This window comes from Telopea speciosissima, chromosome 7, assembly GCF_018873765.1.
Source record: "Telopea speciosissima isolate NSW1024214 ecotype Mountain lineage chromosome 7, Tspe_v1, whole genome shotgun sequence".
Taxonomy (NCBI): Eukaryota; Viridiplantae; Streptophyta; class Magnoliopsida; order Proteales; family Proteaceae; genus Telopea; species Telopea speciosissima.
This window is the reverse complement of record NC_057922.1, coordinates 13,415,511-13,430,079: the sequence shown is the minus strand read 5'-3', so window position 1 is coordinate 13,430,079 and position 14,569 is coordinate 13,415,511. Positions and strand designations below refer to the sequence as shown.

The following is a 14,569-nucleotide window of genomic DNA, read 5'->3' as shown; positions in this document are numbered from 1 at the left end:
TAGAAAAATGGATCTGAGGATCAAGTAACCATAAAACAGTCTTCCATATAGGATTAAAACACCATGTATAGGGCAGAGAAGCAGATCACATTATCATCAATAGCTTGTACTGCAGGAGAGAATTCTGGTTGCGCAGATAAACCAGGAAAAAGCTTGCACAGTTGGAGAATAATGGTTGTATAAATCCTAATATTCAATCCACTTCATAGAATGTATATATTAAACATCATCTAAGAAACCCTAGTTTTCATATTCTCGCAAGTAAGTTTTCATTGCAAACAGGGCAGCATTGGTTGTTGTGAACCACAAGGAGGAGGAAACACTAGAAGAGTCTCCAAAATAGAGAAGAAGGATCACAGTCCTGATTACTTATGGCTCTGATACCATGTAACAATATCAAGAATAAGAAATCAGTACCTGCGCATATGTGGAGAAGGAGAAGAAAATGAGAAGAGAAGAGAAATATGCTATTACAACAAGGACAGACTATGTGTGTATAACTACACATAGGCCTACCAATAAGAAGTATGTGACTAAAACACCCCTTAGCTTGTGGTACACCTTATTAACATATAACACATGAATTTATGAAATATAGCCTTCAGTTTCTGAAGTTTCCTACTGTGGATTCGGTATTTGCTTGAGTGGATTCTCAATATGCTTGGTGTATTCCAAATGAAGGCTCAAATGGATTCCTGGTCTGTGTTATCAATTCTTTCTTCTACCTAATTTCAAGTATCATAGGTCAGTAATCTGTAGTTTTCACCACCTTCAGCACCCCTGTTTTCTGTTCTAATTCAGTTGAGTTCTTCTAATCATAATTCTGAAATTACTACTCTGATTTGATTGTCATCTGAGATTTAAGGTTCTGTCATTCAATGCTTTGAAACTCTGTTCTCAAATCTAAATTCTTCAGGTCGATTAGTACTCTTCTGAAACTGCTACTTACATTCCTACTAGCTCTAGAACTCTATTGATCTCTGTATTACGTAATCTTATTTGGCTCAAATTCTGCAGGCCATATCTGCTACTAGAATAGATTACTCAATTAGAGTTTGGGCCTGTTCGGAATTATCTATCTTAAGTTATATAGTTTCTCCCAATTCGGGTTTGTTCCCCCTGTTCTGCGATCCTTATGTACTAGTCTTCCACTAAAATTTTCTGGTTAGAGATTGGTTTACATTAACATATCATATTGCTATAGGATGACCTAAAAGAATATGATAGGTCTAACGTTTATAGGAGAATTTAACACACTTGGTACTAATATCTTTGGAAATTGGAACTACATGAGTTACTTCCTCCCCCCACCCACCACTTCTTAATTTTTCTGTATTGAATAAGTGAATCTCTTGTTTAACAGATACAAATGATAGTTGTAAACAAAGTAGTGGAAAATTGTACTAATAAGTGCATTGGTTGCCAACTCTACAAATGAGGAGCAAATGAAATTGAAATAACTAAATAAATGGCAAGTAATCCACAGAACATCCATATATTCCTTTTTCCACTCAGACCTGAATTTCGGGGTCGGCAACAACATACTGCTTCAAAAGCCTATCACCGAATGCACGAGAGACAGCAAGAACACCACCCACTCTCCAAGTGCCTGCAGTAACACTTTCAATCACTTAACTCAAATTAGTTATTGAATCACAGCCAAAAGCTAGTAAGATTATTCTCACCAGCCCACATCACAAATCCTCCAGCTTCCTCAATCCGCTGTCGTTCATCAGTTTGATCTGGCTTGTGATCTCGTGAAACGGCTATAGCTGCATGGAATTAAAAAATGTTTTTTAGTATGGTCTGCCAAAGAAACAAATAAAGGGAAAAAGAAATTCCTAGAATTACAACATGAATATATGCTTCAGATGGAGAATGGAAATCATGGTAAGTGGAGGAAAAGAAAGGAATATTGCATTAATTGCTTATGAAAAATACTGAAAAGTGGAGAACTATAATTAGATCTCATTTTCAGAGGAAGATGAGAAGTAGGCGGTTTTTTGGGAATTGAGGCAAGCAATTTTACTTCAACCAAACACTAGGGAGATGCACAAAGGAAATAAAATTCTTGCACCCATTTTTTCTTCTTTCTCATTGCCATCCAACATACCATAGGCATATAGAAATAAAAGAAATACTAAGTAGTACAGTAATAAATAGTTTATTCTACATGCAAGGAAGACTAAATTTACCCTGTTAAACATTAATGCAACCCTAATAATGCAAAGATAAAGATAATTCGTGCACAAAAAATAGTGACAATTACTATTATGCTCCTACCATGTAAAACAACCTAAAACCCTAATTTTGATGGTATATAATTACAATAACCATATAGGATAAACAAACGGAAGAAAACTATGAAATTTAACCCTTAAATCCATAAATCAGTAGAAACAAAATATTTAAAATGCCCAAAAATTACATAAATATGCCACTACATACATTCAAGCCCTAGATCTAGCAACCATGCATATTATATCTAACTTGCAGCCTTGAAACATGTTGAAATCATGCTATGAAGACATTTGTAACATTCTAAAGTTAATTAAATCATCAACTACATAAAACATGAAAAAAGAACCAACATCATGACAAAATACCGTCTTCCATATTTGGACTATGGTGTTATATCATCATAAAAGCGTTCAAAACAAACACGATACTAAGTAAGCTATACAGGAATTGAAATTAGAGAAAGAGACTGACCTAAGAGGGAAAAAAACGCAAGAATTAATTGGTGGAACCCTGCACATCTTAGGTAGAAGATGAAGAACATGCAGGGCTGCTGCAGAACTCGGATCTGTCTTGTAGGACTTCTTCCAAGATTCAAAAGATGCCCAAAACGTGGATAGTGTTGGGAGAAAAGTCCCACATCAGTTACCCCTGAGGCCTTCCATCCCCTCATATACTTCCACCCAATAGACTAGTCTTTTGGGTTGGAATCTAACATGGTATTAGAGCAGGTTTCCGATCCTGCCTTTAATGCACCCTCATTGGAAGCTACGGATCGGGAGAGTCAAGACACACTCTTCTAGGTGTGCAACCAAGTAACTCGAACACAAAAGAGAACGAAAACGCAAAGGGGGAAAGCTACGATTCTTCTAGACTGTAGTGAAACCTCCAGTGGTTTCAAGGGGAAAGCTGCACTCTTCAAGGATGCAGTGAAACTCTCTGTGGTTTCAAAGGTTTATACACTCAGGGTGTCTACTAAAAAGCAAATTCAATTCTCCATTATTCACCATTCTCAATGAGCAAAGCTCTTACATTTATAAGAAACCAAAAACCTAATTCTAATCTCTAAGACTACTAAATCCTACAGTTAAGATTAAATAATAAAAACCTAAATCCTAAGGTTAAGAATTCGTAGAGAGCATAAACCTAAACAAGGTAACCTTTACCAAGATAGGTTCCTTGGCACAAAAAACATACTAAAATAAAATCCAAAATTAACGGGTACACTCTTCAAAATCGTCCAAGGGGAGCTGCTGCTTGATTGTGATACAACAACAATACACTCAGCCTTATCCCAACTAAATGGGGTCGGTTACATGGATCCATTCAAAACAAATTAAGTAAAACAGAGATCCATACAAAGGGAAAGGAAAGTAAGAGGAATGAAGAATAAAAATGAAGAAATGAGATGAGAAAAGTGAGAAATGGAAAATGAAAAATGAATGATGAAAGTAAGAGGAAAAGGTATAGCCCAGGAAATCAGGAGAATCTCAGCTACATGGCGTCGACAACGTGGATCCTTGCCCTCCAATAGGCTCTATCTGAGGTCAAACTTGGCACAACACAGACTATGCATGTCATTCTTCACAACCTCACCTATTGTCATTTTAGGCTTGCCCCTAGCTCTTTTAGCTCCTTCAATCGGAATCCAATCACTCCTCCTTACTGGGGTGTCCCCAGGCCTCCATTACACATGGCCAAACCACCTCAGACGACATTCTCGGTGCTCCTTAATTGTGATATTCCAATAAATCAAACTCTTTCCAAAAATAAGGATGAGGAAAGATCTTGGTTGCTAGCATTCCATCTTGGCTGTTCAAGCTAAGATTACCTTCCAAATATAAAAGATGAAAATATTGTTATTTCCATAGACCAAAGATATGGAAGAATCTTTGATGGGTTTTCCACTTTCAGAATAGGAAGTTGAGCTTAGTCCAAGATTGACCAAAAAACTCTCAAATCGGCTAAGGAACTTTCACTTTTTTTTTTTTCTCTCAAATTGTGATAACCTGGCCTGCATCTGCCTCCGTGATCCTTCCACGTGTAAGATCCGTTCCGATCTGCCTACACATGAGGGGGAGTGTTAGGATTCCACATTGGTTAGGAGTAGGATATCCAAGTCTTCATATACCAGTCAGTCTCTCCACCTGATAGACTACTCTTTTGGGTTGGAATTACAGATAGAAGGGCTTATTTATAGCCAAAGAGGAAGAGTGATCCTCAAGCAGCATTTCTCAAAAATCTCACTCAAAACCATTGGATTTTGAGTGAGATATGACCAAATTAATCCAAGGGTGTCAAAACAAGGGTAATGTGAAAAACCAAAGAGAAAATGATTTAATCATTGGATTTCAATCCATTTAAGTGGTTTAGATAGTGTTAAATTCCATGGATGGGGCTGCATGATTGTTGACCACGTTTAATGTAGACTAATCCCAAACCAGAAGAACTCTAGAAAAAGACTAGTACTTAACAAGATCTCTAAATAGAGAAACAGAACAGCAGCTGGATAAAATTTATATCCCAGAACTGAACTCAAAACAGTCCAATAACCTGATTGAGTGGTCTATTCTAGTAGAGGAATAGACCTGCAGAATTTGACAGAATTTCGATAGAGATTTATGGTGACATCCTAATGCTACTAGGAAAACTAATAGCATAACTACAACAGAAATATCGACCAGAAATCTTTAAGAATTAGAAGCAGAACTTCGGAGAACGGATTATCAGAAACTTATATCTAAGATTTGAATCAAATCAGAGTGTAATCAGGGAGAAATTGAATTACAACACAAGGCACAGAAACTCGAGTGAAACAGGGTGCCACAAGTGTGTAAAAATTAGAATGGACTGATCTGTTGTTGAGTAATATAAGATGGAAGAATAGAGAAGATAGGACAGGCCAGGAATCCACCTGAACCCCATTGGAATCAAAGTTAAGGAACCCAGAATTAGGCCCATAAATGGGCCCAGAATCAGCTCCTGCCGACTCCAATCTGATTCTGTCGTAAAATAATCAAATAAACTGAAGGGGAAAAAATCCAAAAAAAAAAAAGAAATACAAAAAAATATATATCACCCCACAACATATAAAAACATTAAAAATAATCTATACATTTTCGTGATAAACTATAATTGCTGAACATATATGACCATGAATGTGTGGAAGAAAAGCCGGAAAATCCTCCAAATTATATGGGTGATGCAAAATTTGTCTAATGTATAGATCACCCTTCAACATATAAAACATTAAAAAAATCTACACGATGTGCCATTCACCCAAGTCCTTTTTTTGGATCTCATATTACCAGTAGGGATCCTCGGGATCCTACTCTAGAGGAGGTTGATTGTTAGCCATCTGTTGTGCATGCACATAAAAAGCAACAATATATAGCAAATTAATAATATCATGGTCATTCTTACAATTTTTCACAATTTATTAAGACAAAAAGAATGAAAAATTGTTTTCCCATTGTTGTTGTGGTCCTTTCCTAACAGCTCAAGCTTTAGGGTAAGTAGTTGTGTTGATATCCATGGTATCAATTGTTGTTGTGGTATCAATGGCTCGTGCTATGGCTCACACAGTTGTTGAATTGATATGGTTAGAGTTCTCATGGGACTATGGGAGAACTTGGTTTTCTGGTTACTAAACTGATCGAGATGTTTTGCGATAATCTAGTTGTTGTTCAAATTGCTACCAATCCTGTTTTTCATGGGAGAACTAAGCATATTGAAATAGATTTTTATTTTGTGCGAGATGAGGTTACGAAAGTTATTTCTAATCGTTATGTTCATTCCTCAAATCAGTTGAGTGATATTTTCACCAAGGCTTTGAGCTAAGGTCCATACTTAATCATGTGTTTCAAGCTATGTATGGGAGATATATATGCTCCAGTTTGAGGGGGAGCATTAGTGAGAAGTACTGAATCACTACCCTATTAAGTGAGATGTACTAGATTATAAAGTGAGAAGTACTGGATCAGTTCCTAACTTAAGTAGGGACATACTTGTCATTGTAAGATATTATAAGTGAATAAATATCTAGTGACCAGATCGGTCAGATATGATTTCCTAGCTGGTTGATCACTCTTATCTCTCGTCTCTCATTTCTCTCTTCTCAATTTCTACCCTAGTTTTTGTTCTGTTTCACTACATATCTTTCCTTCCTCTGGCAGATGGTTTTTTCCCATTTGGTTTGTCATCATCTACAGGATATGGGTCCATAAAACCCAACACATTTTTTTTTCTATAACGTATAGTACCTGTACCATTTTGACGGCCAGTTTCCCAATACGTATAGGCCCTATACGGCCCATACGTATTCAGACTAAACACCTTGGGTGTAAGCAAGGAATTAAGTATCGGAGCGTATCGTATCGTCTCGGCCGATACGTCTCGGTATCGGTCATGGCCGAGACGAGACAGGTCGAGACGTATCTTTTTTTTTTAAAATGCAAATGTCTCGAATGTATCGGTATGTATCGACCGATACATATCGATACGATACGATACGGTCGATACGTATCGATACAGACGAGACATGATTTAAACCATTATTTTATTATTTTTGAAATAACGATACATACCGAGACGTCTCGATACGTATCAGCAGCTTAAAAACCACATGGGCCCAAGTCTTCTCAAAACAGAAAACTCGAGCAGGAGCAGGCTGGCAGAAAAAAAACAGTTCCAGCTTTGAGAAACCATAAAAAAACATCTTTAAACTTGGTTTTTGCCAAAGATTTGTTGAGGGCTTTGATTCCTTTGCCAAAAATGATCCTAAAGGAGGTGAAATCTCATCATTTGCTGCATCTAACAGCCCACATTCGAAATCAAAAGGTGTTCTTGAAGGGCAAGGTAGGTTTTTTGAAAAAAACTTGATTCTTTTGTTTAAATCTTTGATTTTTGGTATTTTTTTTGTTATGATTCAAAGGGAATATGTTAAACTAACTTAGTATTGCATTCTTTGTATACATTTACAAAGATTTGACTTCAAAATCCATGTTTCTTTGCATTTTTTACCCAAAACCGAAAATTGCTTCTTTAAAATGATTTTTTTTTTTTTTTTTTCTTCTAAAATTTAAAACAAATGCTAATGTATATAATATATGTACTATATTATGTATAGATCTATCACATTCCAAGAAGATTATATATTTACCCTAAAATCTATCACAATAGTCACTCCTATTGTTGAAGACCCTTACAGACATGACTTTGATCCACCCCGACATTCTTCATGGCAATTAAGTGACTTTACATGTAAGAAATTTCATCTTTTAATCTTTTATAACAATTTCAATGTGCCGCACTTGTCTGGTTATTGATTATTCACAATTCTTAGTATATATGCATGATATATGACACAAATTGCTTGTTTATATTGTTTTTATTGTCCAAAAGTGTATTTCCATGTGTATTTTGATCATTTTCATGCGTTTCTACACCGATCGATACGTATCTCCGATACGATACGTCTCTTAAAATCGCCCGACCGATACGATACCCGATACCGATACTTAAATCCTTGGGTGTAAGTTTTCTCAAGTCTGGTGATCCTAAATAGTAAATCCTAACTTAATAAGACCTGAAAATTGGATTCTCAGACCAGTACACAATCCAGTTTATACTTTATACGAAAATAGGATACTTACACTTTAAACAGTATTATGTCAAAAGCAAAACCATATTAAAACAAAAGCAACTCCTCTCTGAAAAAAGGGTTAAAATTAATTAAAAGGAAAATCAAACAAAGGTTCATGAATTGGCTGGATTGTATTGGGAGCGGGTGAAGCTGAATCTAAGTTACATTCGTCTAGGACTTATCTAAGCAACCTTTAGGTAAAGACAGGTAATCCAGATTGATTCGCAGATCAGGATCCCTTGTCCTTGTACAAAACACATTCATTTTGAAAACCATTATTCATACATGAGCTTTCTCGAATTCACTAATACTAATAAATCCTTTAAGTTGCATATGATAAACCTACTTTGTCCAAAGAAATATCTGAAACAAATCAGAAGAGCTAATTATTCAGGGCTCAGTGGCTCACCATTTCCACCCCTACAAATAACAGCTCTGGAATCCCCAACATTTGCAACTAGCAAACGATCACCAACCAGAATCGCAGTGGAAGCAGTCGAGCCGGCATCTCTATTCTGATTATTTTCTGATTTGAGAAATTCTGAGTCTGTATGACTGTAGGCATCAGCTGCAGAAAATCAAGTGATCAGGAAAATCTCCAAGCAGCTTCTTCACTGACGATATAAATGTAATGTAATGTACTAATTTACATATACATAATACACATGTGATAGAAACAGAAAAAACACCTATAGCTGACTTGGTATCAGAAATGAACTTTGGATGGCTGATCAAATTACTGAATAGGTTCTGCTTTACATATTCTGCAGCTCGAGCGCCCCCATGACCTAAAAGAATAAGACACATAAATATGCATAAAGTTTAGCTATTTTCAGCAAAACTTCTATAGAGTGCAAATTTGAATATTATACAACTGGACCATAATTAAATTCCATGTATTTTCAACAATGATAAAGGGAGAATGGATAGCACTGCGGTCGCATACTTTAGGGGCAATTGCAGTCATGTCTTGGAACTGTATTTTTGTTTCAGTTATATGAATCCATTCAAAGTACATATTACCAAAACAAAAGATGATGAAGATGAATATAACATCCATACCATCAAATACTCCAAATAGCCCAACTATCTCCCCGTCAACACCATCAATTCTGGTTTCATAAAAATCTTCCATTGATGCCCTTTTTCCTGGAGAGCTTGCATATCCATAGCTGAACTTTCCATTCTGACTGTTGGAAGAGAACAGGTCTCAAGTTAGTAGTAGTACTGAGCCATCCTCCAATATGACATATAAAACCTACAAATTTCTAGTAAGTACCCAAAAAAGAGTAAGATTATCAAATCTCACATTTCAGATTATATGAAAACAATCTTGTATTGAACATGAGATGATCGAAATTAATGCAATTCTATATTCTGCATCAGCAAGTTAATTTCCTATTATAAAAGTCATTGTGGTTATTACGTGAGAATTTATTCAGAAGCATAACAGAAGTACCATCAATTTTCTAGCCAAGAGGCATAATCCAATTTCACAAACTGAACCTTTCATGCTTCAATGTGATTATATCCCCAATACATGAAACAATTTTCTCAACTTTGGCCCACAAATGAAATGACTATTGGAGTAGAAAGAATTAGAAGTGAATGACTAGGATTATGTCATAACTCTCAATTATATTTAATGTTATATAGCAACCATGTCTATATACCTATCTCAGATGTCTGATGAGTGGATGATCTTTATGGTTCCACTGCCTTATTACCAACCAGGAATTGGGATGATTTTAACCAAATAACCTAACTAACACTGTTGGAGGAGATTTATTTATTTTTTATTTAAAAAAAAGGGTAGAATCTATGACTCTGTCTATGGAACAGAAAGCTAGAATTGCCTGTTGTCAATAGTCATATTTGAGATTTCACAACCCTTTTTTTTCTCCTCTCTGATAAATAAAAAAATTGCTGATAAAAATAATGAGTTACAAATAAGCTCAATCAACACACCAACAGCAGGTGTCTCACCACCCACAACAACTGATGTCAATGCATAAGAATTCCAAACCGATCAGAATTACAATGGAATTCATTTCTAGAACACCATATAAGCCTCACTTCCTCACTTGGCCATGAAATCCACCAAATCATTCGTAGATCTTTGCTTTAAATGGAATGAGCAATTCATTTGAGAAGCTAGATCCTTTATTTGTCTTATGACATAGGTGAACCTTCAAGATCAACCTCACAAAGTGACGCATGTTATGACTGTGACACTATCACCTTCAACCACAATATTGGTGAAACCTTCCTGAATGGTAAAGTAGCAAACTTCAAGCTGATGCAGATAAATCACATATTGGGCATATTTAGTGGAACTAAATCTTGGGTTGGATTCTATACATGTTGGGCCTTTGGCCCAATAGGTTTTATTATAATGCGTCGCTTTAACGAGCCTAAAGTGTGGGTGGATAGGAGGTAGGAATACGGGATTTACTTTATTGGTTAGTCTAATTAGAGTCCTATTCTGTGTTTTATTAAATATTAAGTGTTTTGTCTTGTTTAAGGGAGTTTGAGGGTATGTGGGGTCTCTGCATAAACCTTTCAAAGTCCCTCCTTTTCTTGTCAGCGATTTCTGATGAGCTCAAGTCTACCTTGAAAGAGTTGTTTGGTTTCACTATTGGGAGTCTTCCAGTCAAATACCCGGGGCTGCCTTTGATCCCCTCCAGATTGACTACGCACCACTGTACCCCTATGCTTGATCTTATGCGCAAGAGACTCCAACTATGGAAGGGCAAGTTATCATCCTTTGCGAGCCATCTTGAATTGATCAGATTGGTTCTTCAGTCTACTTATCTTTACTGGTCAGGCATCTTTGTTATTCCTCAGAATATTATTGCGAACCTTGAAGCTCTCATGTGCTCCTTCCTTTGGAAGGGTTCAGAGTGACATAGATTTCTTCACCCCATCTCTTGGGCCTCTGTCTCCCCAAAGCTGAGGGAGGTTTGGGGCTTAGACGAATCAAGGATATCAATTCTGCAAGTGTTCTCAAGTTGATTTGGAAGTTGGCCTCTAAGCAGAGGAGTATTTGGGTTGCCTAGGTCTATTCCAGACAACTCCGAAAAGAGACTATCTGGACGGTTCCTCTTCCCACTGAAGCTTCTTGGATCTGGAGAAAGATTTTGAAGCTTAGACCCTTGGCTCAAGGTTCTATTATCTCTTTGATAGATGATAGTGCCTCTACTAGACTATGGTTAGATTATTGGCACCCTATGGTTATCCTTCTTCATTCGGTGGGTGACAGAACTGTTAATAGATTGGGCTCAAACAAACTTACCATGGTCTCAAATATCAGCCGGGGTGCTATTTGGGACCCTCACTCCCCCCCCCCCCCCATTTGGGCCACTTATGGTCTGCCCTCTCAGGTATCTCCAGGAGACCTTTCAACATAGGCGATCTGGTTACTTGGTTTACTATTTCTTCAGGCTTGTTCAGTTTGAAGTCCACTTGGGACCTCCACAGACCTAGAGGATCGGTGGTCACTTCGCGCAATTTGCTTTGGGTTTCCTAGTCATATTCCCCACACCAGCTTCACAGTTTGGAGAGCTCTTAGATACTGCCTGCCGACAGAGTCTTTCCTCATTCGGAGGCTCACCCTGATGTCCCCTTCATGCATCCTATGCTGGAATGGGATTGAGGATGTAGATTATCTCTTCTTCAGCTGCCCATTCTCTTTTAGGAATTGGTCTTGGCTTCTTGCTCGTTGTTGGCCTGTCAGAAAGCGCATCCTTCCCTTTCAACGGGAGTGGATTTGGGTAGACACAACCTTTGGAGGCTCCTAAGTTTGTGATCGAGTGGGTAAACTTGCTTTCAGAGCCACTATCCATCATATTTGGTTGGAGCGCAACCTTAGAAGATGGACTTCCAACTCCAAATCCTTCCATCAGATTTGGGACTCCATCTCCTTTGATATCAAAAGCAAATTATCTGTGATGCTTCTTAGATTTATTGACTCTCCCAGGAATAGACATATTGTAACTTCTTAGGAAAAACAAAAGGACGACAAAAAATTAAAAGTGAAGAGTCCAATAAACAGTGGACTTACAGTTGAGAGAGCCACTAAATTTGAAATATGGTCAATCTAAGAGGCTGGCCTAATCATCCTAAAATGGAGTAGAAATAGTGGCCACACAAGGAAAATATCATTATTGTTATCAATATAGCTATTGTTGTTGTTGCCATATAGATCAATCACAATGTCCTGCCAAATTGTGAATCTCTTTCTCCAGGGTTAACACATGCAATTCTTTGTATTTTATATGGGTGCACCGCTACTCTTACTGAGCACAGGCAACATCATACCATGACTAAACTATTTCAGAAAACCTAGCTTAAAATAATTTTATATAAAATATATTCCATTGAAAACCATGTTTATTAAAGCAAATTGGGTGAAAAACAGAAAAACGGTACAACAAGAACAACCACTCAGCCTTCCCAACTCAATGAGGTCAGCTACATGGATCCTTGCCCTCCAATCAGCTCTATTTGAGGCCATACTTGGTACAAGGCCTAAACTATGAATGTCTTTCCTCACCACTTCTCTAAGAGTCATTTTAGGCCTACCCCTAGCTCTTTTAGTTCCTTCAATCTGAATCAGATCACTCCTCCGTACTAGAGCATCCGAAAGCCTCTGTTGAACATGGCCATGCCATCAAAAACGACTTTCTCATAGCTTATCATGAATCGGGCTACTCCCAAATCAGCTCTAATCATAGAAAAATGGTAACAATGCAAACAGGATGTAAATATGAGTTGCATGAAAGAGAATAGTTTAAGATTACCACATAGGTGTACATCGAACACTACCAACACTAGGCATTCATGTCATATATCCAAACAACTCCCAAAAGTATGTGATTCCTCGTTGCACGACATTCTAACTCTGATGATGCAAGTGGTCCCCTTTCTAGCAAATTACGTCAACATAGCTCAAAAAGCATCAGCTGTCAGACGTTGGAAACCTCTAACTGCCTTAAAAGTACTAGCTAATATGCTTTCTTTTAGCAGTGTTGGCATTAACCCAACAGGGATTCTCAAGTGATCCATTTTTTTGGAAACTTTCACAACATGGTTCAAGCTCATGAATGCTTAGATATAGAGTGTCAGAAACCTCTAATTGCCATAAAGTAAAGGCTAATAATTCTTCCTCTCAACTGGGTCAACCATGTGTTTGACGGATTTTCCAACATGCCCCATACATGTCTAACAGGTAGGGTTTCCCAAGAACGTGTTTCCTTCAACATGCAGAGTGTCAAAAGTACAGCAAATGGGATACAACCCGATGAAGTACAAGATAATCCAATAAGAAAAAGATTTGTATGACTGGATTAACATAGTGAAATGTGGCCAACTAAATGCGTGTCCATGTTACATGGGAAAAAAAAAACCCTCAAATTCGCATTTACCATAGTCAAGTCAAATTCTATAAAAAGATACACTATTCATGCTCTATCATTTTATTTTTCTGACAAAGTGAATGACATGCACTACGACGAATGCAGTCACAGAGCAAGAGTATAGCAACACAGACTCTGATCGAAAAATAATACCTGTCACTAAATTTCCGTAGAGACAGTATATTGCCTGAATAAATTTCTTTTTATGTTAAATCAAATCAATTTCAATCATGCATGCATCATAATCAGAACAAAATTCTTCGAAACACCACACTGTTTCTGTTCACCACTTTGTTTATATACCAAAAATGGCACAACGATTTGCCTTCATCATGCATAATGTCTGAGCACAAGAAATAACATGCACTTAGCTCAACCACATGATAATCTAGTAAGAAAAACCATAGTTGTTACGAAATCAATATAGTGATGACATGTCAGTGCAAATAATTGTCTCTCATTGTCAAAAGGAAGCAAACTCAACACTGCACGTGCATAATCAAGTAAGGGTTTCATTACGTATTTCTGTCAATCCTTTCTTTTTCTCTAGTTAAAGTACAAAGTTTCAGAGTGTGCTCAATTTAACTTGACCAGAAGCCATCAGACTTTGAATTGTACAACCTGTGCTACGAAAGAACCCAGACACAAGTGCCCTAAAGTTCATAACTGATAACTTCCAATTACAGAACCACTTCAACCTCTACATGCTTCAACCATGCGTTCTACTAAACAAAATTCATTTAATTACATAGATTGATTGATGATTATTTGACATGCAAACCAGGAATAGGCATTGGTTCTTCATTACAAAATAATAACTAGATGCCAACCAAAACAAGTGACAAAACAAAACAAGATAAATATGGCCAAGAATAGAGAAAGATAAGAATCACCTCAGACCCCCACCAGTGACAGGGGCGTCATCAACCTGACTTCCGCTTGGTGAAAACACTGAATTCGGATAGCCCATGATATCAAGTAACCTTTCAAGCGACCCTCTTTACCTCTCTTTATTTAAATGAAAAAACAGACAGAATCACCAACTTATAGAGAAAAGTCTAATAGTGCATGCAATTTAAGGCCGGATATCTCGCTAAGTTCCTCATCACCTCATTCATGATACTTTAAACCCAACCTGCAAAAAGAAACTCCAAAATTAAACTTAAATTTAAGACAAGAAAATGATACATATGGATCCATTTGCATCCACAATAACAGAAATTCAAAATCAAAAGTAAAGAGACACCCAGATGAAAATTTTATTATATTA

General features: G+C 37.0%; 1 protein-coding gene across 1 annotated transcript in view; it reads right to left on the bottom strand.

The window, feature by feature from the left end:
* Positions 1-14,569, bottom strand: part of LOC122669284 (probable protein phosphatase 2C 59) — a 28,124-nt gene that overhangs the window by 13,174 nt on the left and 381 nt on the right. The window contains exons 2-7 of the mRNA XM_043866027.1: positions 14,193-14,434; positions 8,945-9,072; positions 8,572-8,670; positions 8,292-8,450; positions 1,686-1,772; positions 1,518-1,609 (exon numbers count right to left, since the gene is read on the bottom strand). Coding sequence (XP_043721962.1) covers positions 1,518-1,609; positions 1,686-1,772; positions 8,292-8,450; positions 8,572-8,670; positions 8,945-9,072; positions 14,193-14,269 — 642 coding nt within the window. The 5' untranslated portion in view covers positions 14,270-14,434. The remainder of the gene's footprint in view (positions 1-1,517; positions 1,610-1,685; positions 1,773-8,291; positions 8,451-8,571; positions 8,671-8,944; positions 9,073-14,192; positions 14,435-14,569) is intronic.